The sequence below is a fragment of the Euleptes europaea genome, chromosome 1 (genome assembly GCF_029931775.1).
Source record: "Euleptes europaea isolate rEulEur1 chromosome 1, rEulEur1.hap1, whole genome shotgun sequence".
Lineage (NCBI taxonomy): Eukaryota > Metazoa > Chordata > Lepidosauria > Squamata > Sphaerodactylidae > Euleptes > Euleptes europaea.
In genome coordinates this window covers 73139616-73165169 of record NC_079312.1, presented here as the reverse complement: position 1 = coordinate 73165169, position 25554 = coordinate 73139616, and the positions used below count along the sequence as shown (strand labels likewise).

Sequence of the window (25554 nt, the reverse complement as noted above, 5' to 3'; positions counted from 1 at the left end):
TGTACATAATTTATTTACTTTGTTGATGCCCTGCCTTACTCTCAAATGGGGACCCAAAGCATCTGCCAGTCACAGTAGACTGTATTGACTTTGATGGACCAAGGGTCTGATTCAGTATAAGGCAACTTCATGTATTGACTTTGATGGACCAAGGGTCTGATTCAGTATAAGGCAGTTTCATGTTTTGACTTTGATGGACCAAGGGTCTGATTCAGTATAAGGCAGCTTCATGTGTTCCCTATTCAGTCTATAACCTCCTTTTTTCCTCTGGATGAACTCCCTGTCACCAGTTCAAGATGGTTAAAATTTTACATCTTCCCCCCCATCTGTTCTTTAGGGACATACATCCGGACCAGCGACGGGCGGATCTTTGCTATCCGAACTACTGGCAAACCAAAGGGTAGTGAGGATCATCGCATGGTTGCCTCAGGTGAGGGACTTGTACACTCAGAAATCTCTCTTGGTGGAATTTTCTCAGAGGCTGTCATGTGGGGAGGTAATGGGTTGGATCCCTTCTAAATTCCATGCACAGGTGTGACTTCCCCCCCTCCCTTCAGCCTAAAATGACCCCAAGACCTGTTTCTGGGGAATCCCCAGTAGTAGTATTGAGGGGGGATGAGTTGAAGGGTTGCTGCAACAGGCAGTGAATCAGTGAATCCCCCCCCACCGGTGTATGCAGACTTCTCCCTGGGATCCAGTGGTTTTTCCCCCTAGACATTGCTCAGTTGGTGGTGCTTCGAATGTCATGTTTTCCTCCCCTGCCTAGTAGTACAGATAAGCAGCTGATGTCAGATCTCCGCTACGACAGCCTGTCTTTTCGCCACTTCCCCATTGACTCAGTTGAGCTTCTGCCTGAGTCTTACCTCTTGTGGTCTCTCCTTCGCAGGGTCCCAGGGCCCGTCTCTTGAATCCACAAGCAACGGGAGGCACAGCGCCTCCTCCCCCAAGCTTCCCAATTCGGAGGAGCTCACTCGGCCCATCTCCCCTGACAGTCCTGAGATCATCAGCGAACTGCAGCAGTACGCAGAGGCTGCCGCTGCCCGAGAGTCCAGGCACAACTCTCCCAGCACCAACACCGCGCCTGGACACCCCGCCCGAAAAGACAGCGCGCCCCCCTTAGCTGCTCGTGGAACTGACCAGCGGGCAGGGGGCCCTTGCTTGCCGTCATCGTCCTCTTCAGCCCAGCCAGCCACTAGCCAGCACACTGACAGCCACGCAGTGCTGGACTTACGAGGCAACAAGCGCAAGTCGACGTCGCCCTCCGGCCCAGAGGAGCAGGCTCACCGGCAGCAAAAGAAGCGTCCACTCCCTACGTCGGTCCAGCCGTATGAAAGTGGGTACCCTGTCTCTGGTGGGTTTGCCATGCCCTCTGTCCCTCTAAACCACAACCTCGCCCACCCGTTTGCCCCCCAGGCAGCCAACTCCTTGTACATGGGCACTGGCTCCTCCTACTACCAGCTGCCCAGCTTGCTCCCAGACCCTCACCTGGTGTTCCCTGTGACTACTGACCCTCTGCTGACCGCCGGCACCGCCAGCTCCTCCGCTGCTACCTCAGCCACCGCCAGCGTCCCCTCTTTCATGTTAAACCCCTCCATGACGGGGATGCTTTCCAACTACTCGCTGCCCTTCACGCAGTCACTCCTGCCTGAGCCCAGGATGTTTGCTCCTTTCCCGGCCCCTGTCTTGCCCGGCAGCCTTCCCAGGAGCATGGCGTCTGCCTACCCTGGCTTCATGTCCCCGCATTCGGGATATCCGGCCGGGGGCCTCCTCCGGTCCCAGGTGCCTCCGTTTGACACCCACGAGGTCTCTGAGGTGGGCTGCAGCTCCAACGAGGACGAGGACAAAGACGATGACGTAATAGAGATCACGGGAAAATAACGGGCCTAGTTTCTGTTAGATCTCAGCTCAACCAGGAGGCAAAAAATTCCTTGCCGGACCTTTCTGGGGGAGGGGGGGCAGGATTTTGCATCCAGGATGCAGCAGAGGTGAAGGAGGTTGGGAAGGAGGGGGCATTTTTACTTGTCAGAGATCTGCTTTAGTATGGAAACTTGTACTGAATGGACACCCCTTTCCCCCCCCCAAAAAAAGGAGTGGGGAAAAGTGAGGATTTTGGTGTAGGGGAAGCATCATTTGCAAACCATAGGAGTGCCTCCTTGACTTTCCCTTCCGTGCCGTCCTTCTCTGTTGTCTGAAAGGAAGACCTGCCATTATGTTTCAGTGCCCTTTTTATTAGGCCTGGAGACACACTGGGTTAATAATTTTTGTCTGTGGAATAACTCTCACACACGAACTGCCTTATCTGTGAAAAGTTCATTACCCCGTGGTAATAGGGGGTGAGTTTGTGCCCTAGGGGACATGGTGATGAAATAGCGTTATTATTGTAGGGAGGGGAGGCGGGGTTGGAAGGAGCAAGGTAATGTTTTAAGTGGGAGGGTGTGGGTGGGGCGGGGTGTTATGTGAAAAAAATCAATTTGTCTTTCATCCTTTCGGAAACTCAAGGCAGACTAACCTGGTGGTCTCCGCCAGGCCCTCATTGAGTGATGACAGGAGTTGGGGAGAAACAGTGCCGCAGTGCAACTCTCCTGCTGCCGCCGCCGCCACCCCCAAGAGAACCATTGGAAAGCAAAAGGACCTTAGTAGGTTTGGCTTCTGAAGCAGGGCTGTGTTAGGACTTGCCTCCGTCTTTTTGTGTGTGTGTGGGGGGGGGGTAGATCTCGGCGACGGAACCGTGAGGAGGTCCCCAATTTCCTCCCCAGCTTTTTGTAGCGATTGGTCTCCCTCTGCCACCTTCCCCTTTGCCGAGAGGTGTGCCCTCAGGTTTGACTGACGGAAGCTGAACTGTCGGGCCTCCTGCTGACTCCGATGAGACGAACTCCTGCGAGAAGGGATGTGCTTGAGAGCCTTCCCACCTGCATTTTCATTGGCACTGTGATTGGACTGACCTTCTCCTTCCGCAGAACTTTCCTAATTTATTTCCAGAAAGCCAAGTGTTTAAGTTGAGGTTCTTCTCCCCCCTTCTGCTTCTTAACTTCCGTACTAAAATCTATGGCCTCTACCAAAAACAGTGGTCGTTTGCAGGATGGTGAAAGGAATGGGAAGGCTAAGGGACTGCTTGACCAAACCGGAGGTGATGTGCAGGACCAATGGAGAGCATCCCCCTCCAAGTCAGTTTTCTGTGTTTCTTCGGTGGATAAGGGCATCCAGCAATTCCTGTCCTGGGTGTGCCTTTTGGGAGGACGTACACGATGGGTATCTCAGAGGGTTAGTTGTCAGTGTTATGTGGAGCTGTGCTAAGTCTCTACCTGATCCCTTTTGGTGAGTCGGACACTAAACAACAGTAAGGTTGATGTTGTTAAGTTGGTCTCTTCCCTCCCCACCCAATCTATTTAAAAGGAGCTTGAGATGAGCAAGTCCCCACCATTCTAATGGATCCCTGGCGAGGGAGATTGTAAGCCTTTTGGGAGGATATCCTGTTAGTGAGTCTCCGTTGTTGGTAGGTTCTGGTCCGAGCTTCCTCCTGTTACACATTCACAAAAAGTCTGCATGGAGAATCAATCCACTTGCTGTCGTAGATGGTTTAATGAAGAAATCTGGTTGTGCTGGTTGGTTTAGCAGAAAAAAAACCCTGGGTAGTCTTGTCTGCTGGGGAAGTACAGGCAGAAAGAAAGGTTGTGCTTGGTGATTGATCTCCTGTGTTTCAGGCTTCCTTGTATTACTACCTGAAGGTTTGCTGCACATCACTGGAATGTTACATTTGGCTCGGGGCCAGCATTGCCAGAGTCCTTTGCTAAAGAAGCCTTTCCAGGACAGCAGTTCTGGTCCTGTTCTTTCATGACCTTTGCTACAGCAGTGCCTGTTGTACCTTTGCTACAAAGCAGCGAATAGTTCCACTTATGTGGGTAAAAGTTGCCCAACACAACCTGGAAGTTACTTCGCTCTCGCACACGGCTCTCCAGTGGTTTACACCCTACATAATTTTGCATGAAGGTAGCTACCATGTCACGAGCATCACGTGAGAACTGGGGCTTCGTCCAGACCATTGAAAATCTACGAAATCCCTTAGTTCGAGAGGTAGTGGTTAAGTGTTTCTACATGTTACGCATCAGAGATGATTCGGAAAGAAATCTCTCTCTCTCTCTCTCTCTCTCTCTCTCTCTCTCTCTCTCTCTCTCTCTCTCTCACTCTCTCTCTCTCAGGGTGGGTGGGGGACAAGTGTGCATTATGTTAACCATTCAAAGAGCATCTGATGTTGGGGCTTTCTGACTGTCTTTCTCTGTTTATCAGACACTGTTATGTCAGACTTAACTTCACCATTCATAGAAGCCTTAGATTTACGGTTAGCTATGCAAATTACTTTTAATTATTTTAAAATAAAAACATTAAAATAGTGCTTTCTTCTTTAACATATCCTAGGAGTTGAAAACCGAGGGGTTCTGAGCAAACTTCTGGACAACTTGTCTTTGGATGCACCATGGGAATAAAAAAAACAAACAAACACAACCCCCCCACAAAAATAGCAAAGCATATTAAGTGATGGTGTCCATTCGCCTTTCTCCAAAGACTTGGCCATGGGACGTCTGTGAGTCATGCCCTTTTGTGATTTGTATGTGTCCACCTCATACAAAATACGATGACACTGATTGTATTGCAAACTCACTCAGATGTCTTTTGCAACCCTGTAAGTGGACGTGGGAACTGGACGTAGGCAAGGTATCAGACCTGCTGAAGCTTAAGCAATTTTCTTGGATAAATACAACATTTAGGTTTCAGGCAGACTCAGTCTTCAGTGTGTGTTGTTTTTGGCAGCATAGCTGATAACCTGAGACATCCTACTGGCTCCTTTTTTAACTTCAGTTCACAAGACGAGCTAACATGCTCTGATGCTACTTCAAACAGTGCTCCTACTTGATTCTCCTGTTCCCTCACTGTACAAAGGTTTCAGGAAAAAGAATTGGACTAGGCAGGTTTGTTGCACATTACAGGGATTAGATTCAGCTGGGATTAAATAAACTAGGCATTGTAATCATCTTTTAAATAGGAATGGGAAGTAAGTATTGCTATTAGCAGTAGGAAATGGTGTACACCTGTAACACTACTGTGGCCACTGGATGGCAGTGTTGCATCACATGGTACATTTAGGCTTTAAAATGCCTTATTTTGAGGAAAAAATGGCTTTTGTATTTGGTTAAGAAAGCTATGAAAATGTTAAGTCTATCTTTGTGCATCTCTCTCTCTCCTTCTCTCTCCCTTTCTCTCCCTCCCTCTGTTTCCCTCAACTCACCTTCTTATGTTTGCGGAATGCTGATAACATATTTGCAACACTGACAAAATCCACATCCCACTTCTCAGCTAATGTTCAATTAAACCAGCCACTTTTTGTAAACTTGGGAGGGAAGTATGTTGGGACAGATGCCTGTACTTCAGCAAGTGCCTGGGCTTAGGTCTCTTTCCCACCCTTAGGGATTTAAACTCGTCTGTCTCTGAGAATTTAAAGTGTTATTTTCCCAGCACTTGCCAAGAGAGGATCCCCATGCCTAGTGGGAAGGAAGATGACATTCCTTTCTGCTCTGTGCCCTATTTTTCTTAACAGGCACACAAACACCCTCCTTCTCAAAATGCTACCACTCTCCCAGATGTTCACACTCACTGAAGAAGCTGCGGTTTTTAGTATCGAAAGTATGGCTGCGGGGCCTTGTTTTTGAAGGGCAGAAAAGTCTTGACAGGATGTTTGAGTCAGAATTACTTAGCAGCTTGCATATGTAGAAGGTCATTGTCGTGGCAGTTCAGAAGCCACACTTATGGCTCTTGTTGCAGGAAGTTTCTGAATCTGCCTGTAGCCACTGGTAGTCCCAATTTCCTTAATTCCTTAATATCTAGTACTATTTCTGTATTTGGCTGGTTTAATTGTATTCCTGAGGGCTCTGCTGGGCCTCTCTCTCACTGCTAAATTGCAGATTACAGAAGAACAGAGGAGATTGATTTGTGTTTAGTTTTCTACTGGTACTAATATAGAGCCGAGACAAGGCCTTAGGCTGCTGAGGGGAGGGTTCCCTCTCTTAAGTACCCTGGTGCTTGAGTGATATCCAGGCTATCCTTGTCAGACTAATTTTACTGCAAGATATTTCCCAAACACTGTAGTATTTCAGCAGTGGCTTTAGGTCAACAGCATGGTACAGAATGAAACTGCTCCACCATTAACTACTAAGGGTAAAGGAGTGACCTTAAACTGTGATGTTTCCCATACTGTACTCCTCAGTTCTGCTCCAGTATTGGACATCAGACAGTTTGGAGCTGACTAAAATTTTCTGTGGACACGCATTGCCTGTGATAAGAGTACTTTTCTTTCCTTTTGATAGGCACAGAACTTGGTGACTTCTCCCTAGCCAATAAGAATTATACATGTGTATACACATATGCTAGTTCCTGGATTTTGTCTCTTTGTCACACTCTTATGTGACCAAGTGATCGAGCCCAGGGCAGGCAAGCTCAGTGCTCACATGGCTCCTATTGAGTTCTGTGGGACAAAGTAAATAGGCTGCAATGTGGAATGCAGATCAGGGGTGGGGGAAACTAGCCTGCAGCCCCTGCCAGTGCTGCCCAGAGTCCCTGCAATGCACAGGCCTTTTCTGCTCCCTCATAATGATGGGCATTTTGCGGTTGTCTGAGGAAGCTGACTTGGACTGACAGTGGAATTATTATGGAGTTGAATTGCAGCAGGGCAGACGTTCCTGGGAAGATCTTGTAGAAACTCAATAAAACCTTATATGTATTTGCACTGAAACCTGAGTCGATCTGTCTAGGCACTGTAGACGTAATTAATAAATTGAAAAATGCTTGATCTGTGTACCTGCTGAACAACAGACATATCCATCAACAGATGCACAAATTCTCTGTTTCCCCCCCGCCCTTTTAACATTAAGCCATGGTAATCCAAGTTCGTTAGTTACCAATAGGACATTTAGTCCTGGGAAGTTGTGCTCCTTTTTACTCAAACAGAAAGAAGAGCCTCTTGTAAAGGGGGAGGAAAGAAGGAGGATCAGTTCAGGGAGGATCAGTCAGGGGTGGAAGTGGAATGAAGAGCAGGCAGAGATGGTTTTTTTTTTTTTTGTATTCTGTAATGAAATAAGACCACTGCCCACAACTGCATTGCTTTTTGGGGTCCTAGATCGTTAGCTTCCCAGCTTGTGTTCTGTTCCTCCATGAAATCCCATTTGTACAGGGGAGCTGAGTGAATCCAATGGTTTTCTTGGTTTATTTCATTCTGCCTTTAGTTTGTGGCCTGTCCTTTTTGTGATTGGAAAAAGGCATTTTTGTAGCAGGGTCAATCGGTCGGCTGGTTGCACGCATGGTCATGTGCTTCCCTCATCTGTCTAATGGGACATGCTCACCCAATCTCCCCGAACAGAGACATTGATCAATTTTGTTGTTTATATGATGTATTTATTTTTACTTGTGTTTCATGTCATTTTTTAAAGAAAATAATAAATTGTAAGTTGGTATAATGCCTATCAATTCTCTCTCCTTTTTAAAAAAAATAAACTTCAAACATTAGAATTAGTTCAGTGATATTGGTCTGAAATGAATTTGGTTTTTGTTTTTAAGCTCACAGTATTTCTTGGGCAGAACAACACATTTGGGCTAGCCTTAGTCTAGAATGAGCTGTTGAAAACAATTGTTCCATTGGTTTCAGTGGAACTTCAGTCATGCCTAACTTTAGCTACATGGGGAAATGTATAAATTGATGGTTAGAGGATATTTAAAGGGGGCAAGGGTTAATTCAGTTCTACACTTTTGATTCAGCCCAAATACTTCAGAGTATGGGTAATGGGGAAGCCTGCTTGTCAGGGAACGGGTATTATCTTCGGTTCCAACTCCTTTTTCCTACCTCAGAATTCACAGTCCTTTCTGCAATGTGTTCCTTGGTAGCTTACTGAAGGCAACTGGAGAATAAGTGTCCATTCACCCACAACACCTTGAGGCACAGATCAATTAACCTGAATAAATATCAAGCCTGTGTCCAAGCCGCAAAACAATACTGGCTACAAGAGAATGGTTTTTATGTAAGTGGGCTGTTGGAGTGGGAGCTCTACTTCTTTTACAAACAGCGGACAGTTTTAATTTCTGCACAGCTTTCTATCTTCAGATTCTCACTGTCACCCTGCCCTTGTTTCTCACCATAATCTCTTGTGCAGCACATGGCCTGGCACTGCATTGGATGCTAGCAGGTTAACAGTAAATAACTTCTGCATCACATTCAGTTGGTCAAGGAGGTAATGGGTTGTTTCCAGGGTTGGCAGCACAACAAATTAATAGGATGTATGGGGTTGGAACAAACTTGAAACTCGATGCCAGCCTTAGTTCAGTGTGAGCCAATTTAGAACTGGACCCAGCTCCGGTTACGAGCTCTCCGAAGCAGAGAATTGTGACAACTCTTCCATGGGGGCAGCTGCTGGTCTTAGCAGCAGACATGGCAGAGTAGGAAGGTACTAGCCGTGCCCTTTTTGGTTCTTGCACTAGATGTGACAAAATTCAAGCCGAGTGGAAGGCTAAAGTCACCCCCATGCCCTCTTGGAAGAGCCATGCTGTGTCTTGTGCACATACCAGCCCCATGTACATTCCTATACAGAAGAATTTTTGAAAAAACAGTAACTAGCCCTGTTTTCCATAACAATTGCAGGGGCTGCTGGTGGTCTTCCTTGGTGGTCTCCCATCCAAATACTAATCAGGGCCAATCCAGCTTAGCTTCTGAGATCTGATGGGATTGGGCTAGCCTGGGCCATCCAGATCAGGGCGGGCTGCTAGTAGACATTGCTAATCAGGTATTTCATGAGTGAATTCAGTGTGACTAATTGAGGTGAACTAGAATGAGAAGCCAGATAGTCTGCATAATGGCGTTCTGGCTGTATGACATTCCTTAATATGGTCAAATTTACACTTTTAAAAATTATGATATGCTCATGTCTAATTACAAAATCTCATTAGTCTCCCAAATCCTCATCAGCATTTGATGGTGAACTTTTAAAGATTTTATTAACTTGCTAAAATCTTGGCCCTTTTTTCTTCTGGCAGAGACCAAAAAAAGTTTATTTGATGCATCAAAATGACAGGTGAGTACAAAAGTGTACTAGTTCGACATTTCAGTAAGATTGCAAAAGAACCTACAACAAAATTTTATTCCAAGTTAGCAGCAATCAGTTCAAAATTTAACAACTGTACACTGAGGTAAGAGTTCTGTTAAGTTAATGGTGTGGAATATCAATTCAGTTTCACTGAAGCCATTTGATAATTGGTTCTTGTAGGTTATCCGGGCTGTGTGACCTTGGTCTTGGTATTTTCTTTCCTGACGTTTCGCCAGCAGCTGTGGCAGGCATCTTCAGAGGAGTAACACTGAAGGACAGTGTCTCTTGACACTGTCCTTCAGGGGCATTTTTCATGGTAGATTTTGCTTCTGTTTTGCCACGGACAAAAAACCCCACACGATTTAAATGTTTTTTTCATGGCCGCGATTTATCCCCGTCAATTATCTGTAGTTTTGTTTTTTCATGGGAACAAAGCACGCTGTATTTGACAACGGTTTGGTCTGTCCCTTTCGCAGGAGGCCTCCCCTTCCAACAGGCTCATTGTTTATGCCTGCCCCCAGCTCCGCCCCAACTCCGCCCAGCAGATTACCTCGTGCGGTTCACCAGACCCAGCGCAAAAAACAAGCACCAGTCCCTCTGGTCTCCTCCATTTTTCTTCCACCCTCGCTCTGTTCTGCTTTTGGAACAGTCAGATTCCAAATTTGGGGGGGGGGCAAGGCAGCGCTTTCCTCAAAGCTTCCCTGTATTTTCTATAGGTGTGGAACCCATTGCCCTTTAATGATAGACAGGATGGGGGGGGGCAGGGAATCCATGTGCCCAGAGAACTGATTAGCTGAAAGTGGGAATGGCGGGGGGGGGGAGAGGAAAGAAGGCCCCTGGATTGCGCGCTGGCCATGATCCGGCCACAGTGCATCGAGAGAGAGGAGGGAGATAAGAGCAGGCTGGCCGCCCCTCTTCAGAAGAGTGATGCCTTGGGTTTTCCGTTCTCAGGATGCATTTTCCCATCCGAATTCTCAAAAATCCCCCCTCCCCTCTGGGGCAGAGGGGCCAACAGCCCCTTCCCTTGAACATCCCCCCCATGGGTCCAGCTGCCCTAGACTGAGCTGCCACCACCTCCACCCCCAGCGCGCGAGGAGCACATGGCGTGGCCCCACCGGTCTCCCCTTGGAGCCCTCCGTCCGACGTCCCCCTGGGCTTGGAGGTGTGGGCCCAGTTCCAAGGCCCATCCTGGGCGAGGGACGGGGAAGGCGTGCGGGGACGGAGGGAGAGAAGTGCCAGGATTCTAGGCAGGCAGGCAGCTAAAGGGGCGGTATTCTTGTCCGAGCGCGAAACTCCCCCAGCCAATCACCGTTCTTGGGGGAGGAGAAAGGAGACGTCCCAGGGAGCGAAGCAAACATTTTTTCATGGGCATCCGAGCAACAAAACACATGTCCACAGGAAAGATCGTCTCAAAAGTGGTTTGGATTGCCTCTCTTTTAACACGGCTTATTTTGCTCAGTGGGGGAAAACACGGATCTGCAGTGAATAACCAAAATTTGACTCCGACGCAAATTAGCGTCGAAACTGCAGCAAATCTCCATAAAGAATACCCCTTTGTGTTAATCCTCTGAAGATGCCTGCCTTCAATGTTAATCCTCTGAAGATGCCTACCACAGCTGCTGGCGAAACGTCAGAAAAGAAAATACCAAGACCACGGTCACACAGCCAGGATAACCTACAAGAACCAATGAACTCTGACCGTGAAAGCCTTCGACATTTGATAATTATCTGCCAATTTTGAAAATGGTATCTTCTTGTTTAAAATGTTTGAATGAAATACCAAAGGACATAAGGAAAGGAGCTTGTGTATACCTGCCAGGGTGTGTAAGGTCTAAAGACTAAGTTCCCTTTAATTCCAGAGGACCCGCTCAGCTGTTCTTTCTTTTCTTTGGGGCAGGGGGTGGGGGCTGGCCACTATTTTGTTCCAGCCATATTGTGGTTGCTGTCTGCTGATTTAGACCAGTGGGCCTTCATAGTTCAATATTAACTGACTGGTTGCCCCTCTACTGGTCTTAAGGTTTTCCATTCTAGATTTAACCTGAAATCTACTTTTAAATCAGCATTGCTGGTGCCTAAGCCAAAATAATATAGGTATTTTCGAGCTGCCTATAAAGGCCCTGCCCAAGAGCTTGTGGGGGAGGGTAAAGGCAGTAGCTGCTAGGCTAAGGTTGGGAAAGCTATTAAAATGAAAAGTTACAGTAAGACTGGTCATGGATGAGCTTCTGCTTCCTAGGGCAGACATGAGCATAGCAAAATAGTGATGTGCCCATTGCTAGAAACTGAAGTCTATGTGTTAAATGTTTAAGGTGTACATCTGAAAGTGCATGTGAAATACACATTTTAAACTGGGTGTGAGATAGATTCAGGGGATTGGGCTTGCAGGGTAGTATATGTTTGTCCCACTGCACAAAAGGTAAAACAGCCCCCTATTTTTAAACTGGGTGTGAGATAGATTCAGGGGATTGGGCTTGCAGGGTAGTATACGTTTGTCCCACTGCACAAAAGGTAAAACAGCCTCCTGTTTTTAGGAAGCACAGCTCTTCAGCCATCTCTTCCCTGTAAGAGGCCAGAGTCACACAATTGTGCTTTTGCGGATGACAGACCCCACTATTTAGAATTAATAGAACTTCCACAGAATACAGAATTATAGGAAAATTTCTGTTCTCTGGATTTCTTAATAAATGGCCCCAGTTAAAAAATACTGTACAAAATAATTGCCATGCATAGGGCTACTAGTTTTGTCAGCATATCTACTGAAAATGGAACAATACAGAGAAAATTAACACATACAAAATACAGGATTTTGCAGCACAGTGAGCGCGATGTTCTCTTGTCTATAGACTATACTGAAAAGAGTTTTGCCAGTCGCTAGACCAGAAAAGGCCGTCTGTTTGGCCTGAGGCTGGGCATGGAATCCCACTGCCTCCATGTTTAGTTCTAGTGCCTACCTTCCTCAGGTAGCTGAGGTGCAGAAGATGGCAAAAACTGCAGCTGCACCCTGAGGAAGGACCTATTGATTTCTCTTCGTAGCAGGTGGAGCCTCGAAGCTCCAGCATGCAGGCGCGTCTGCATGGGGCTGTTCAGCTGAAGGGAGTCGGAAGGTGAGCTCGTGAACCCCGTCGGGCTTCTCGTGTCCGTTTGCCGTGTAGGCAAGCCTGCTACAGAGGCCTGGGCTGCCTCCGCACTCTGCCTCTCTTGCTTTCCTGGCGACGCTGTTGCCACTTCCGATTCCAGTCTTTCTGCCTCCGCCTTCTCCTCTGCTGGAGAGCATTACAGAACTCATCCAGATTGGAGCTGGGTGCACCCAGAGCCCTCGAATAGCCCTTGTAATGAAGCTGCGTCTCTGCCAAAGGGATGATGCTATGGTGGCTTGCTGCTGCTTCTGTGTTTTCGCTAGTCCTGGAGGTTAAAATTTCCATGGCCTGGTGCCCAATAACACGAAGGCTGTAGCGGGTGAGAGTCTGGGAATAGGACTGCTCCATTCCTTGACAGTGGTAGATCCCAGCATCTTCTTGTGTCAGCTGACTAATCAGTAGCCCTTGTTCCAGGACTGAAAAGCGGCCAGTGCTCCCAACCTGCAGGGAACATCACAGTGGCTTATTTAGCCAAGTGCAGCCAGAGAAAAGGTAGAGGGGGCTTCCATAAGAAAAGCCATGCTGGATCAGACCAAGGCCCATCAAGTCCAGCAGTCTGTTCACACAGTGGCCAACGCCAACCAAGTGCCTCTAGGAAGCCCACAAACAAGACGACTGCAGCAGCAACCGTCCTGCCTGTGTTCCTCAGCACCTAATATATTCGGCATGAACATGACCACTCCCCTCTTAAGGCCTTCCAAGTTGGCAGCCATCACCACATCCTGGGGCAGGGAGTTCCACAATTTAACTACGTGTTGTGTAAAGAAATATTTCCTTTTATCAGTTTTGAATCTCTCGCCCTCCAGCTTTAGCAGATGACCCCGCGTTCTAGTATTATGAGAGAGGAAGAAAAGCTTCTCCCTGTCCACTCTCTCCAAACCATGCATAATTTTAAAGACCTCTATCATGTCTCCCCTTAACCCTTCTTTCCAGGAAAAACAGCCCTTTCCCTTTCCTTCATGCCTTGTCCTCTCTTAATGTAGCTATTTAAACAGTGGTCCCACCATTCTAAGAAAGCTTTCCTTTAGGTTTCTCCCATTACCTCTTCCAGGATTGCTGTATTGCTGTGCTGTACAAACCAGCGGGTGGCTGTCTGGGGAGAAGGTGGGAGGCACTCAAGAAATGTTGAGTTGTTCTGCACCCCAAATATCATCTTTTCGTCAGCTGCTGAAATCCCTGTGCGAAAGGAACAGAGACAGGGTTGGAGTGGGAAGAGAGAGCCAAAACTTTCAACTCTTTGAAAGATACTCAACCAGGAATGCTCCATGCAAATTCACCCCACCCTCTGCTTTTTTAAAAATTTACATTGGGAGATTTGTTCCCTGATGTTGCAACTAGTTTTGGCTCACAGCCTCCAACAATACCGGGCACTCTTGTGGCATATATAATGACCACAGTTTTTCAACTCCCTTCCCCCTGTAGGTATTAGAATTCAAAATTAATTCAATGCCTGCCTATAAGGAAGAGTATAGCGCTGATTGCCGTTTTCAAGAAACTGACTGGATCCTCTCATCTCTGAGGAAGTGAGGCCATGAGATGCCTTCCTGAGCTTTAGCAGCACACCCACTTTTGACTGTCAACACCTGTGTAAAGAGAGTTGCATGTTCCTTTCTTACACTATTAGTAGCCATCCTTGATTGCTGGGTGGACACAAGGAAACCCTGCTGCTTGCATGCCGTCACTGGACTTCAGAATCACTGGCCCAAAGAGCTATTCCTAGCATTTCACACAACATTCAGCAGAAAATTAATCCAAGTATATTTCTATGCTTGGTAATATATATATATATATATACACACACACACACACACACACACACATACATATATATATATACGGGGCACTTCAGCCTGGAACGTACTGCTAATTACCAAGCATAAATGGCCATAGAAATATACTTGGATTAATTTTCTGCTGAATGTTGTGTGAAATGCTAGGAATAGCTCTTTGGGCCAGTGATTCTGAAGTCCAGTGACGGCATATATATATATATATAGGAAATGACTGTGAAGCCGGCGCATACCTGCTTCGCATTTCTTAAGAGCCCCTTTAACGCGACCTTTTGTGTTTGCTCCACCCCCACATAGAAGAATCCCCTGAAGGAACCATGCAAAATGACAGCCGTGCATTAGCTACGCAAATGGAGGCTGCTAATGGAAGGAACAAAAGAGCAGGTGAGTGGGGGGGTGGAATTTCTCCTTTTGCGACGGGACCGTGAATAAGCATTTTAAAGGTCGCATTTTCAAAAAGAGCTTTGAGCGAGCATCAAAATTGATCCTGCATAAATGGACTATGTATATTTCAAATACTGGTGAAATTGCACTTGCACTATTACTACTGCTCAGGCAACTCAACAGAAAAGAAGGTTTGAAGGAGGAGTCCTGTGCTTGCTTAGAGAACAAAGAATGCAGAGGGCGGTGGTGTCTGCAAGAAGGCAACTGAGCAAGGCAGTGATGGGAATTATCATTAGGACACATCCATAACCTACCCGTGCATAGCAGCTGTCTTGTTAAGGCAGAATCAGGGCGCCTTGTGTAAAGCAAGCTCGGTCTCACTACAGAAGGCTTTGCAGATCAGAATTGATGGCGGGGTTTACATTAATATCCGGGGCTAAATGCAGAGCTGACAAGTGTTTATGGAAACTCAGGTGAGCACCTCCATTTATCCATCTCTTGTGTAGCTGTGGCTGGATTCATACTGAACAGCCCTGTCTGCTGCAAACGTCAATGTAAAGCTTTGAACTAGAGAGATTTCACTTTCCAGGTGGTCGCTTTCCAAATCTGTGTTTAAGCTTCCTCCACTTAAGCCAGTGCTCTGTGGGTTAATCACCCCTAGCAGCTGTGCAGGATAGAGAAGCTGCCTCAACCTCTGGCAGGGGCAGTGCAAGGGAGCTGTGTTCAAGTAAACTTTGAGACTGTCTTTAGTTTTGAACTGCTGGATGTAGTTTTCCTTTCATTCAAATAGCTCATAGGCATGCCCAGTGGATGTTCCATGACTCACCCTTTGCAGCATCTTGGCACGGTCTGGTTGGGTTGGCTTTTAGCACATCTTGGCATTGTGCTTGCCTGCAAGGAAGACAGTTCATAGGCTTAAACAAGGCTCTTCTGAAAGTATACTGGTTAGGTCAAGGAGGCTGGTGGGCCAAGGCCATGATGTTAATGAACAGGAGACGAATGCCAATGTAATGACAGGCGTGTAGCGCTTGGCAGGGAAATGGAGTGCATGCTAGAGCCACCTCATGCTTCAGGCCTAAACAGTTGTCTCCATTATCCCGTCAGCAAGAAACAGGAGTTCTCCTTTCCTTGTTCCTTTCCCCACATTGTCTGGTAACAATCCAACAAAAGAGAACAAGCATGTGCTTGCTGCATCACTGTCTCCTAAACATCTAGCGGAAACCTAATGGCCGGTGTCCTACATTGGGGTAGGGGCCGTGGCTCAGTGGTAGAGCATCTGCTTGGCATGCGGAAAGTCCCAGGTTCAATCCCCAGCATCTCCAGTTAAAGGGACTAGGCAAGTAGGTGATGTGAAAGACCTCTACCTGAGACCCTGGAGAGCCACTGCCGGTCTGAGTAGACAATACTGGCTTTGATGGACCAAGGGTCTGATTCAGAATAAGGCAGCTTCATGTGTTCATGTCCCTGGTCCAGCAGGAATGGAAAGGATTTTGGACTGAAGCCTCTGAGCAGAGCCTAGTCGAAAAAGCAGCAAGGGGAGCTGCTCACTTACTGAAGAGGAAGATAGAAAGGACAGGCCATCCACTATAACTGGTTCATATTCTGGCTCCAATAGAAAGATAGCCTGCCGGTTTAGGATAGATGCCCAGTTCACATCCAATTCACATTCATGTATAGATTAAACAAGAGTCCAGTGGCACCCTAAAGGCGGACCACATTTATTCCAGCATAAGCTTTCATGAATCAGAGCTCATTTCATCAGATGTATGAAGTATATATCCACTAGCCAGATATATTTATAATCACAGTTACAAACAACAGAAAAAGCACTCCAAACAGTTATGTAAAGTGGGATTAACACCAGATTTAACATGGTTTATATTTTTACGTCTGATTTAATTTTTGTTTTATTGAATTGTTTTTAAACTGTTGTTACCCACCCTGGGGTTTGAGATGCTTTGGAGAAAGGAGGGCATACAGATATTTTAAGTAAAATAAATAACTCTAATCCAGGAAAGTACATGGTAAAATGTGATAAGAATATCCAATTAAGACAGCACAGATCAGAAAAGTTTTTACTCTGAGTGATTTATTACTCTTATGAGTGGATCTTGTCAAACTGACCTTCCACAGTAACATCTGCCCCTTCCCCCTTTCTGTGGTCTGTAGCTTTATCTGCCTAATGTATGGACACTTCATGCAACTGAGGAAGTGATCTCTGTCTCACAAGTGCTTGTGTTGGTCTTTGTGGTGCCACTGGCCCCGTTTAATTTTGCAGCAGTGTGGAGATATCATCATATAAAGACAGTGCCCCCATGCACAAATCAAGGCTGTTGGGAAGAGCAAAGGCACTTTTCCAATGGAATAGGTCTAAGCCTCACCTTTTTTTGGTATGCAGGAGGGGCATGCAGGACTCGCCATCCCAGGTGCAGTAGGGATCTCTACCAAGACAGCAGTCTGTGCAGGTTTTGCCGTAGAGTTCACAGCGGTACAGGGAGAGCTGGACTAAGCCATTTGTGCTGCTCACAAACATCTCCTGCTGCTCACGGAGCCAAAAAGAGCAAGAAACGTCAAGTTTTGTTTCCCTTTCCACTAAGAAGTCAGTTGGAGTGCCAAAGTCTCTTGAGTTCAGAAGCAGAAACCTCGGGATGGTACAGAAGCCTCAAACGGTAACTTTGTTTTTACTTCCAAAGTGTTGAGGCTGACCAGCCCTTGTTGTAGAAGTAACAGCTCTAGCAAAACGCTATTGGGGAATTCACAAGTACAGACTTACCCTCTTCAGAGAGAACTGCATGTCTAGGATGGCCAAAGGCATCTGCAAAAAACAGAAGGGTTGCCTGAGCATGTACACCTTTGAGTGCTTAACAAAATCTAATTAAAATACAGTTTTAATAGAGAGGAAGCACAGCTTAGTAGTTTTCAAAATGCTTAAGCAGTCCCATAGAGTCAGCCTGAAGATGTCCTGGAATTACCTCCAGACTACAAAGATCAACTCCCGTGGAGAAACAAGCTGCTCTGGAGAGTGGACTGTATGGCATTATACCCCATTGAGGTTCCTCCCCAAAACCCTGTCCGGTCCAGGCTCCACCCCCAAATTTCTAGGAGCTTCCCAATCCAGAATTGGCCGCCCTACATGGGAGCCTTCCTGACCTCAGGCAGGCCATTCCACAAAATGGGGGCCACAACAGAATGCACGTGTACAAGCAGATGTTGATCTTGCCTACTTGTAGGGTGGCAACCTCAGAAGGCCCTGCTTGGATGAACAAAGCTGCTGTGGCAGATAATAGGAGGAGAGGTGCTGCTGCAGATTTGAGGGTCCAACACCACGAAGTGCCTTGTATGTGATAGTCAGTTCGTTGAATTGAGCTTGACACTGATGGGCAGCCAATGGAGTGATTGCAGAACAGGTGTAATGTGCATATTCTGAGTAGCTCCCAATAATAACCCAGCTGTGGCATTCTATACCAACTGGAGTTTCTAAGTTGACTTAAAGGGCAGACCATGTACAGTGCATTACAATAGTCCAGTCTTGATGTGGCCACCTGGATCCAAGCCATAATAACATCAGCCACCTTCCAGGCTAAACAAAGTTGGAAGAAAGTATTTTTACAGCTGCGTTAACTTGTTTCTCTAGCTGTAATGCTGGGTCCAATATAACCTCTAGGCACTTAACTATGTCAGCGAGGGTCAGTGAACCCCATCAAAGGTGGGAAGCACAATGTTCTTCAAGACATCAGGCTTCTCAACCAGCATTACTTCTGTCTTTTCAGGATTCAGTTACAATTTGTTCGTTCTCAGCTGTTGAAGCACAGCAGGCAGGCGGTTGCTGGGGATCTCTACCGCATCGCCATGAGATTTGGATAAGGAGAAACTGAGGTGGGTGTTGTCAGCATATTGAGGACAGCCATCCCCAGAGCTACAAATGATTTGCCTTAAGGGCTCGCATAGAGATTGAACGGCATCTTTTTGTAAGTTAGACCTCAGTTGTAAATAGGTCAGCCAATTCAATTTTTGAAATTTTTCTTGAAGTTTAATCAGGCTCTTAATTTCTCCTGTGGGCTCTATCATTTGATTGTAGGTAAAGTGAACACCCGGTTTCAGTGTGACGTTATCATGATAAGCTTCGATTGGCGACATTATAGATGGTGGAGAAGGACTTATTCTCTTTTTGTATTTTTTCCACACTTTCAATAACGCTATTTTAACATCGCAGTCTTCTGGTGCTTTGACTTTTTGAATTTTTGTTGTAGAATCCCACAGCGCTTTATGAAAACCTTGTCCGAGATCCGCTCGTTCTAGAATAACATGTCTAGATTTAGGATATTTTATCCATTCTGTAATCCAGGTTAGACAGGCAGCATGGTAGTATAATTTGAGATTGGGTAATGCCAATCCTCCTCTTTTCTTTTCGTCTTGTAGCACTTTAAATCTAATTCTCGGTTTTTTCCCATTCCAGACAAATCGATTGATTTGTTTTTGCCAACTTTCTATTGTTCTGTCAAGGATGTCAATCAGCAAAAATTGAAATAAAAAATTCAGTCTAGGAAGTACGTTAATCTTAATTGCCGATATCCTTCCCAACCAAGAAATATTCATTTTAGACCATAAACTCAAGTCTTTTTCTATTTCTCCCCAGACTTTCAAATAGTTTGACCTTAAAAGTGTCTTGTTTTGTGAAGATATATTAACACCCAAATATTTAACTGATTCTTTGGCAATTTAACAACCAGTAAGTTCTTCAATATGCTTGTCTTCATCGATTGTAGTATTAAAAGTCATAATTTTCGTCTTCGTTTTGTTAAATTTGTAACCGGAATACTTTGCATATTCCATGATGTGGTTGTAAACATGTGGGAGTGTTCGCCCAGGATTCTGACAGATTAACACGATGTCATCTGCATAGCTTTTGATTTTGTGTTCTTCGTTTCCTATTGTGAGACCTTTAATCTTTGGATCGTTTCTCATATGGTTCGAAAGAACCTCCATTGATAAATCAAAAAGAAGTGGAGAAAGTGGACTGCCTTGTCTTGTGCCTTTTGTAATAGTAAATTCTGTTGATAATGAACCATTGATCAAAAGACGTGCTTTCTGAGCGGAATATATTGTGTTGAAAACTGTGAGAAGAGTATCTCCACAATCCATTTGTTGTAATGTTTTAGAAATAAAATGCCAGGAAACATTGTCGAAGGCTTTTTCTGCATCTAAAAAAATCATTGCCGTTTTTAGTGATTTTGACTTTGTATGTTTGATTGCGCTGAGAACCAATCGTACATTGTCTCTCATGAGTCTCTCCGGGATAAAGCCAGTTTGGTCTGGATATACCAATTTACCAATATATTTTTGGAATCTTTTGGTAATTATAGAGACAAAAATTTTGTAATCAATGTTCAACAGTGAAATTGGTCTATAGGCTTGAGGAAGATATTGATCTGTACCTTCTTTTGGAATCAAAGAAATATGTGCTTCCTGCCAAGACGAAGGAATCGTACCGTATTCAATTACCTCGTTGTAAAGAGAGAGTAAAACCGGAGTTAATTGTTGTTCAAGCAGCTTATAAAATTGTGGTGTTATACCATCCGGACCGGGTGCCTTATCTGGTTTCAGATTATTTATAACGTCCACAATTTCTTGAGTTGTTATCTTCTGATTGAGGCTCTCTTGTTCTTCTAATGATAGCTTGGGTAAATGTGCTTCTGCTAAATAAGTTTTTAATCCGTATTCTTGCAGATCATCCTTCGCATATAGTTGCTTATAATAGTCAACAAATATTCTTTCGATTTCTTCTTGTTTGTTGTTAGCTTTGGCACCGATTATCTTCCTTTTCTTCTCTTGTTGCCGAAGTTGATTGGCTAAAAAACGACCAGGTTTATTTGCTCTTTCAAAAAGTCTTTGCTTGGCATATCTAACTTTTGTTTTGATTTCTTCTGTTTCTATCAACTCAATTTGGTGTTTGGTCATCTTGATTTCATGTAGAGTAGTTTTATCTGGCTTGATATGAACTTTTTCCCCCATTGTTCTTAGTTGATCTTGAAGGTCTTTGAGTTTCTTCTGTTTATCTTTTTTAATTTTGGAATTCAGGGCTATCATTTTCCCTCTAATAAAAGCTTTGCTGGCGTCCCATATAACAAAATGAGACATTCCTACGGTCTTGTTTAAAATGAAGAACTCTTCTAAGTCACGTTTGCATTGTTCAAGTGTTTGTTTTCTCCGCAGTATTTGGTCATTCAATCGCCATCTTCTGATCCCTGTTCTGCCTCTTATCAAGGTCAATTCAATTGGATTATGATCTGATAATATTCTAGGTGCAATCTGTATCCTTTCCACACTTGTCATCATTGATCTAGAAGTCCAGCACATGTCAATTCTAGAGTGTGATCCGTGGCGATTTGAATAAAAAGTGAAGTCTTTTATTCTTGGATTCTTCATTCTCCATATATCAATTAAGTTGAATTCTTTCATTAATTTGAAAACATTCTTTGGCAGTTTTCCAGATGTATTGTTGTGAGTCTTGTCAATCATTGGGTTTACAACTGCATAGAAATCTCCTAAAATTATAATTTCTCCTTGATGACATTCTGCAAGATTCTTAAACAATGTTTCATAAAAGGTTTCTTTGGCATTATTCGGAGCATAGATGTGTGCTATTGTGAAACAAATTCCATCTGTTCCATGAAGGATCAAGATTTGATAGCGTCCATCTGGGTCTGCTATATGGGTCTTAACTGTCAGAATTTTCTCGTTAATGTAGATAGCCAGGCCTCTCTTCTTCACTAAAGCCGATGCAAGATAGGGAATTCCAAGGTGGTTTGTCTGTAAGATTTTTTCATGTTCTTTTTTAATATGGGTTTCTTGAAGACAGACAATGTCTTTCTTTTGCTTTTTTAAACTGTGGAAAACTCTCTTTTATTAGGGGAGTTAAGACCGTTGATATTCAAAGATACAATCTGTAAATGGTTTATGGTGAAATTGAGGTTCAAATCTACAATACTGCTGCTTGGTCTAATTTGTCACCTTCGGAAATCTTCTTATGTTTTCTAAGTTCTCGTTTTTCAAGTGGTTTCTTTTTGTCTTTTTGGGTCAGTTGAAACGTGCTAGGACCTGCTTTCGGGGTGTCTCCAGAGTCTTTTGGGGTAGAGTCTTCGGATAATTTTAATTCTTCAAGTAAATCTTTAGCTTGAAGTTGGTTATGAATTGTTCTTTTCCCTTGTGGCAGTGAGATCTCTAAAGAGTATGGAATAAGCCAACGAAACCTGATTTGTCGCTTGACCAATTCTAGCTTTAACTCATTGTACTCTTTTCTTTTAGTTAGAACGCTTCCCGGAAGATCAGATAGGATCTGTATTGAACTCCCTTCCCAGATCAATGGGTCATCTCTTTGTGTCCTGAGCAACAAGTCTCTGGTTCTTTTGTGAACAAATCTCACCAATATATTTCTTGGTTTGTTATACTTAGTAGCATAAGATGAGTTTATTCTGTAGCAAAATTCCAAAAGGGTGTCTTCATCATCAAAATCGTAGTTATCATGAAGTAATGTCCTGATATCTGACTCCAGGCTATCTTTTCCAAAACGTTCAGGAATCCCGCGAAATTTAATATGTTTATCTCTGAACTTTACTTCATGTGCATCAGCTTTAGTTGAGAGATCTTGAATTATTTTGGATTGTTCCAGAAGCTCTGTAGTATGTTGTGTTACTGAAGTCTCTATGTCGTCTTGCTTCTGTTTGATTTTGATGATTTCTTGTGAGTTAAGTTCAAGTTTTTCTTCAACCTTTGCAATACTTTGGAGCACCTTCTGCTCTGAATCTTGTATTGATTTCTGTAGAGAAGTTTTCATATCCAGTATCATCTCCTGGGTACGTAGAAAGAAGTCCTGACTTTCTTTGGCCATGACCAAACTTTTATTCTTTTTATCCTGTGCAGTCTCTGATGTAGGTTTAAATTTTGTCACATCAACCTCTTGTTGTTCTTCTTCAGAAACCGCAAACTCTTCTAGGAACTTTTTTTGTTGTTTGCCTTTCAGTTTCTGGGACTGTCTGTGAGCAAAGCTGGTGAATCTTTTCCTCATAATAATAAAAAAACCCTACAAGGATAGTTCAAATTACATACATTTGAAATTATAATTGTTCTCTTCACTCTCCCACCCACATAATATAAGAGAGATATATTTAAATCCAACAGTTATTTTCTTTTTTATGAAATCAATTGGCTAAATCAGTTCATATAATTCATTTGTATGGCTTAAAAAATGAAGTTAATTGGATTATTTGTCTTAGATGCAGTCAGTAAATATATATTTTAAAAAATAAAATAAAAGTGGTTAAGTTGTATGTAAAAAATCAATAATAGTTCTTTTTTTCCCTTAAAGGTTCAAAACATTACCATGATATAGGAATTGTCAATAACATTATTGTCTTAAAATTAGTCTTCAGTTAATTTCTTGTTGTAAAGACTGCTTATACCCCCGGCCATTCCGTGAACTAACAGAATTTGAGCAAACAATATCCAAAAATGACTCTCACTTATTAGGAAAAATTTATAAGCTTCTTTTGAAATATGATACAGAAGAAGAAGTGAAAATCAATATGATAAAATGGATGCAAAACTTTGGAGAAATGATCAATATGGATTTATGGGGAAAACTCTGCACTTCTGAAATGAAATATACTGTGTGCCAAGAAGTGAAAGAAAATTGGTATAAGACATTTTATAGATGGTATTTTACTCCCAATATGCTTTCCCAGATGACCACTTCCGGAAAAAGAGGCGCCTGCTGGAAATGTCAAGACACGGATGGCTCCTACTTCCATGTTTGGTGGACATGTCCAAAATTACAAATATATTGGAAAAAAATTCATAGTGAACTCCAGCTGATGTTAGATACCAAGATAACATTTGATTCTAAATTTTACTTACTTAGTATAGTGCCACCAAACCTGCCTTTAAAATTCCAGGACGTTTTCAAATATGCTACAACTGCAACCAGAATAGTTCTGGCAAGAACCTGGAAACAAACTCATATACCCGAAACAGAAGACTGGAAAGAAAAACTGTTGGAATATGCCAGTATGGCTAAGATGACTTTCGAGTTAAATTTAAAGTTTAGTGAATCTACAGAGCAATTTGATGATAAGTGGGCGTCATTCTATACTTACATGAATTGCAACTAATTGAACCAAGTATGCTGGCTTAACCTTTTATAATAGGCTAAGTTTTATTTTATATGTTTTAACTAACTGTTAAGTAAATTCCGGATTTTCACATAATAGAACATTAATATGACACAAGTAGAATAACTGAACGATATTTTGCAATTATTTTTAACGCAGAAAATGTTTTATAATATATCGCAAATGACCAATAATTTTTTGTTGTTTACAACTGAGTTTATTTTATAATGTTGAACTGTTTTTATAAATATAACGTTTTACCCCTCCCTTTCCCCCCCTGTACCCCTCCAACTATATAAATAAAAATCTTATTAAAAAAAAAGAGAGAGATTGAACGGCATGGGGGACAGGACTGCGCCCTGTGGCACCTAGCTGACAAGCTTGGCTTTCAGGGAAGATTGTGGACTTATTTCCCTTCAGCAAGATTCCAGCTGGGGAAGGATCTGCTGCGAGTTGAACAGCATCCTGACAAATGAATATTGCAGCACGTGAGCCAAGAGATGAGGCAGCTATTTTAAACAGACATAATTTGTCAGTGAGGTTTCCTCAATGGAAACATAGCCACAAAAAGGTGAAGCAGACATGTAACGTACCTTTGAAAATCTGATCTCTTCTAGACTAATCTCCTGGGGGTCTTGGCCTCTCATGCTGACAACGCCCACCTTCAGCACTTTGCCTTCATCTGTGGGAAGCAAAAGGTAAGGACATGTCAGGAGAAAGAGACTATATCACTTCCAACTGGACATTATTGTTTTCAAGGTGTGTGAAAGCCATATATCTCCGCAATCCAGTAAATCATCTCTAAAAGATGCTGCTGTCAAACACCGCTTGGTATACAAAATAGTTGCCAAAAGAATATGTCGATCTCCTATGGATCAGTTTTTCACTGCAGCAGAGGCATAAAAACCTTTTGAGCATGACACTCCATGTTCTGGTTCATACATGTTGCTGGGTCTTTGCATTCTTTTTTAAAGCATATATGTCTGCCGATTTGAAACCCAGCAATAACACTGGCTTTTCCTCTCTTTCTATAATTCTGTGGGACAGTGCTTGATCTGAGGTCTAGATGAAACAGCACTCAGCTTTGACTGATGGATGCTAATGGCCCACTAGAGTTGGCTGTTTTCAGGAGCTGCTCCGAAAGATGCTTCCAAATGGAGTGGTTGGCAAGGGTCGGGCAAACTGGATAAAGCAGATGGGAACAACGTTGATTCCCATTCTGTTTGCTGCTAGGCAAAAGGTCTGTTGTGCCAAAACACTACTAGGAATAGGCCTGCCAAAAAAATCAAGAACTGCCTGGATGCCTCTTAGGCCTTGGGGCCAGTTGCCACAATATATGTGTTTGTAAAATTCAGAAGTTTGGGCTTGTTTCCAGAGTTTTATTAATACAAGGCAGTGACAACAGGGTTATTTTCATTTAGTTCACATGTGTGGATTGTGTAATCCCTACATAAGCACTAAGGGGCCAGGTTGTTGAGTTCAACTCCAGCTGGCTGTTTCACACGGTGCTGCAGATGGTGTTGATCGACATGCTCTGCAACTGCCCACCTTGCGTTCTGTTAAGCTAAGGCAGAGAGGGTGGGTGGGGTGGCAACTGCAGCTTAGGGAACTGCTCTGGCAGCCTTTCCCTTACCCTGGAACACAAACACAATTCACAGGAGCAAAACAGTTTTGCTGCTATCTCCCCTCCCCTCCCCATCCCAACCTGGCCTCAGGTCTGCCTCCTTAACTCCTATCAACTAGATATAGGTTTGTAATTAAGACGTTTCTCATGACTAAAACAACTACTGAAGTTCTGGGTATCTATAGCCTCTCATCCTAGTGGTTCCCAAACTTTTCAGGCCACTGCCCCCTTGGTTCCACAAACTCAATCCCAGCACCCCCTACCCTACTCTATAAAAAGCACTATTCAAAATAGGGGTTTGCATGACTCACTAAAGAAGATAATAACAATAAAATT

General features: G+C 44.0%; 2 protein-coding genes across 2 annotated transcripts in view; one reads left to right on the top strand and one right to left on the bottom strand.

The window, feature by feature from the left end:
• The window catches only part of RAD54L2 (RAD54 like 2), a 50596-nt gene extending 48679 nt beyond the window's left edge, over positions 1–1917 (top strand). The window contains exons 20-21 of the mRNA XM_056859876.1: positions 338–430; positions 887–1917. Coding sequence (XP_056715854.1) covers positions 338–430; positions 887–1878 — 1085 coding nt within the window. The 3' untranslated portion in view covers positions 1879–1917. The remainder of the gene's footprint in view (positions 1–337; positions 431–886) is intronic.
• A 10360-nt stretch (positions 1918–12277) lies between these two features.
• LOC130482851 (semaphorin-3D-like) overlaps positions 12278–25554 on the bottom strand; it is a 61105-nt gene continuing 47828 nt past the window's right edge. The window contains exons 13-18 of the mRNA XM_056855728.1: positions 24188–24276; positions 17201–17242; positions 16809–16966; positions 15254–15318; positions 13296–13429; positions 12278–12694 (exon numbers count right to left, since the gene is read on the bottom strand). Coding sequence (XP_056711706.1) covers positions 12278–12694; positions 13296–13429; positions 15254–15318; positions 16809–16966; positions 17201–17242; positions 24188–24276 — 905 coding nt within the window. The remainder of the gene's footprint in view (positions 12695–13295; positions 13430–15253; positions 15319–16808; positions 16967–17200; positions 17243–24187; positions 24277–25554) is intronic.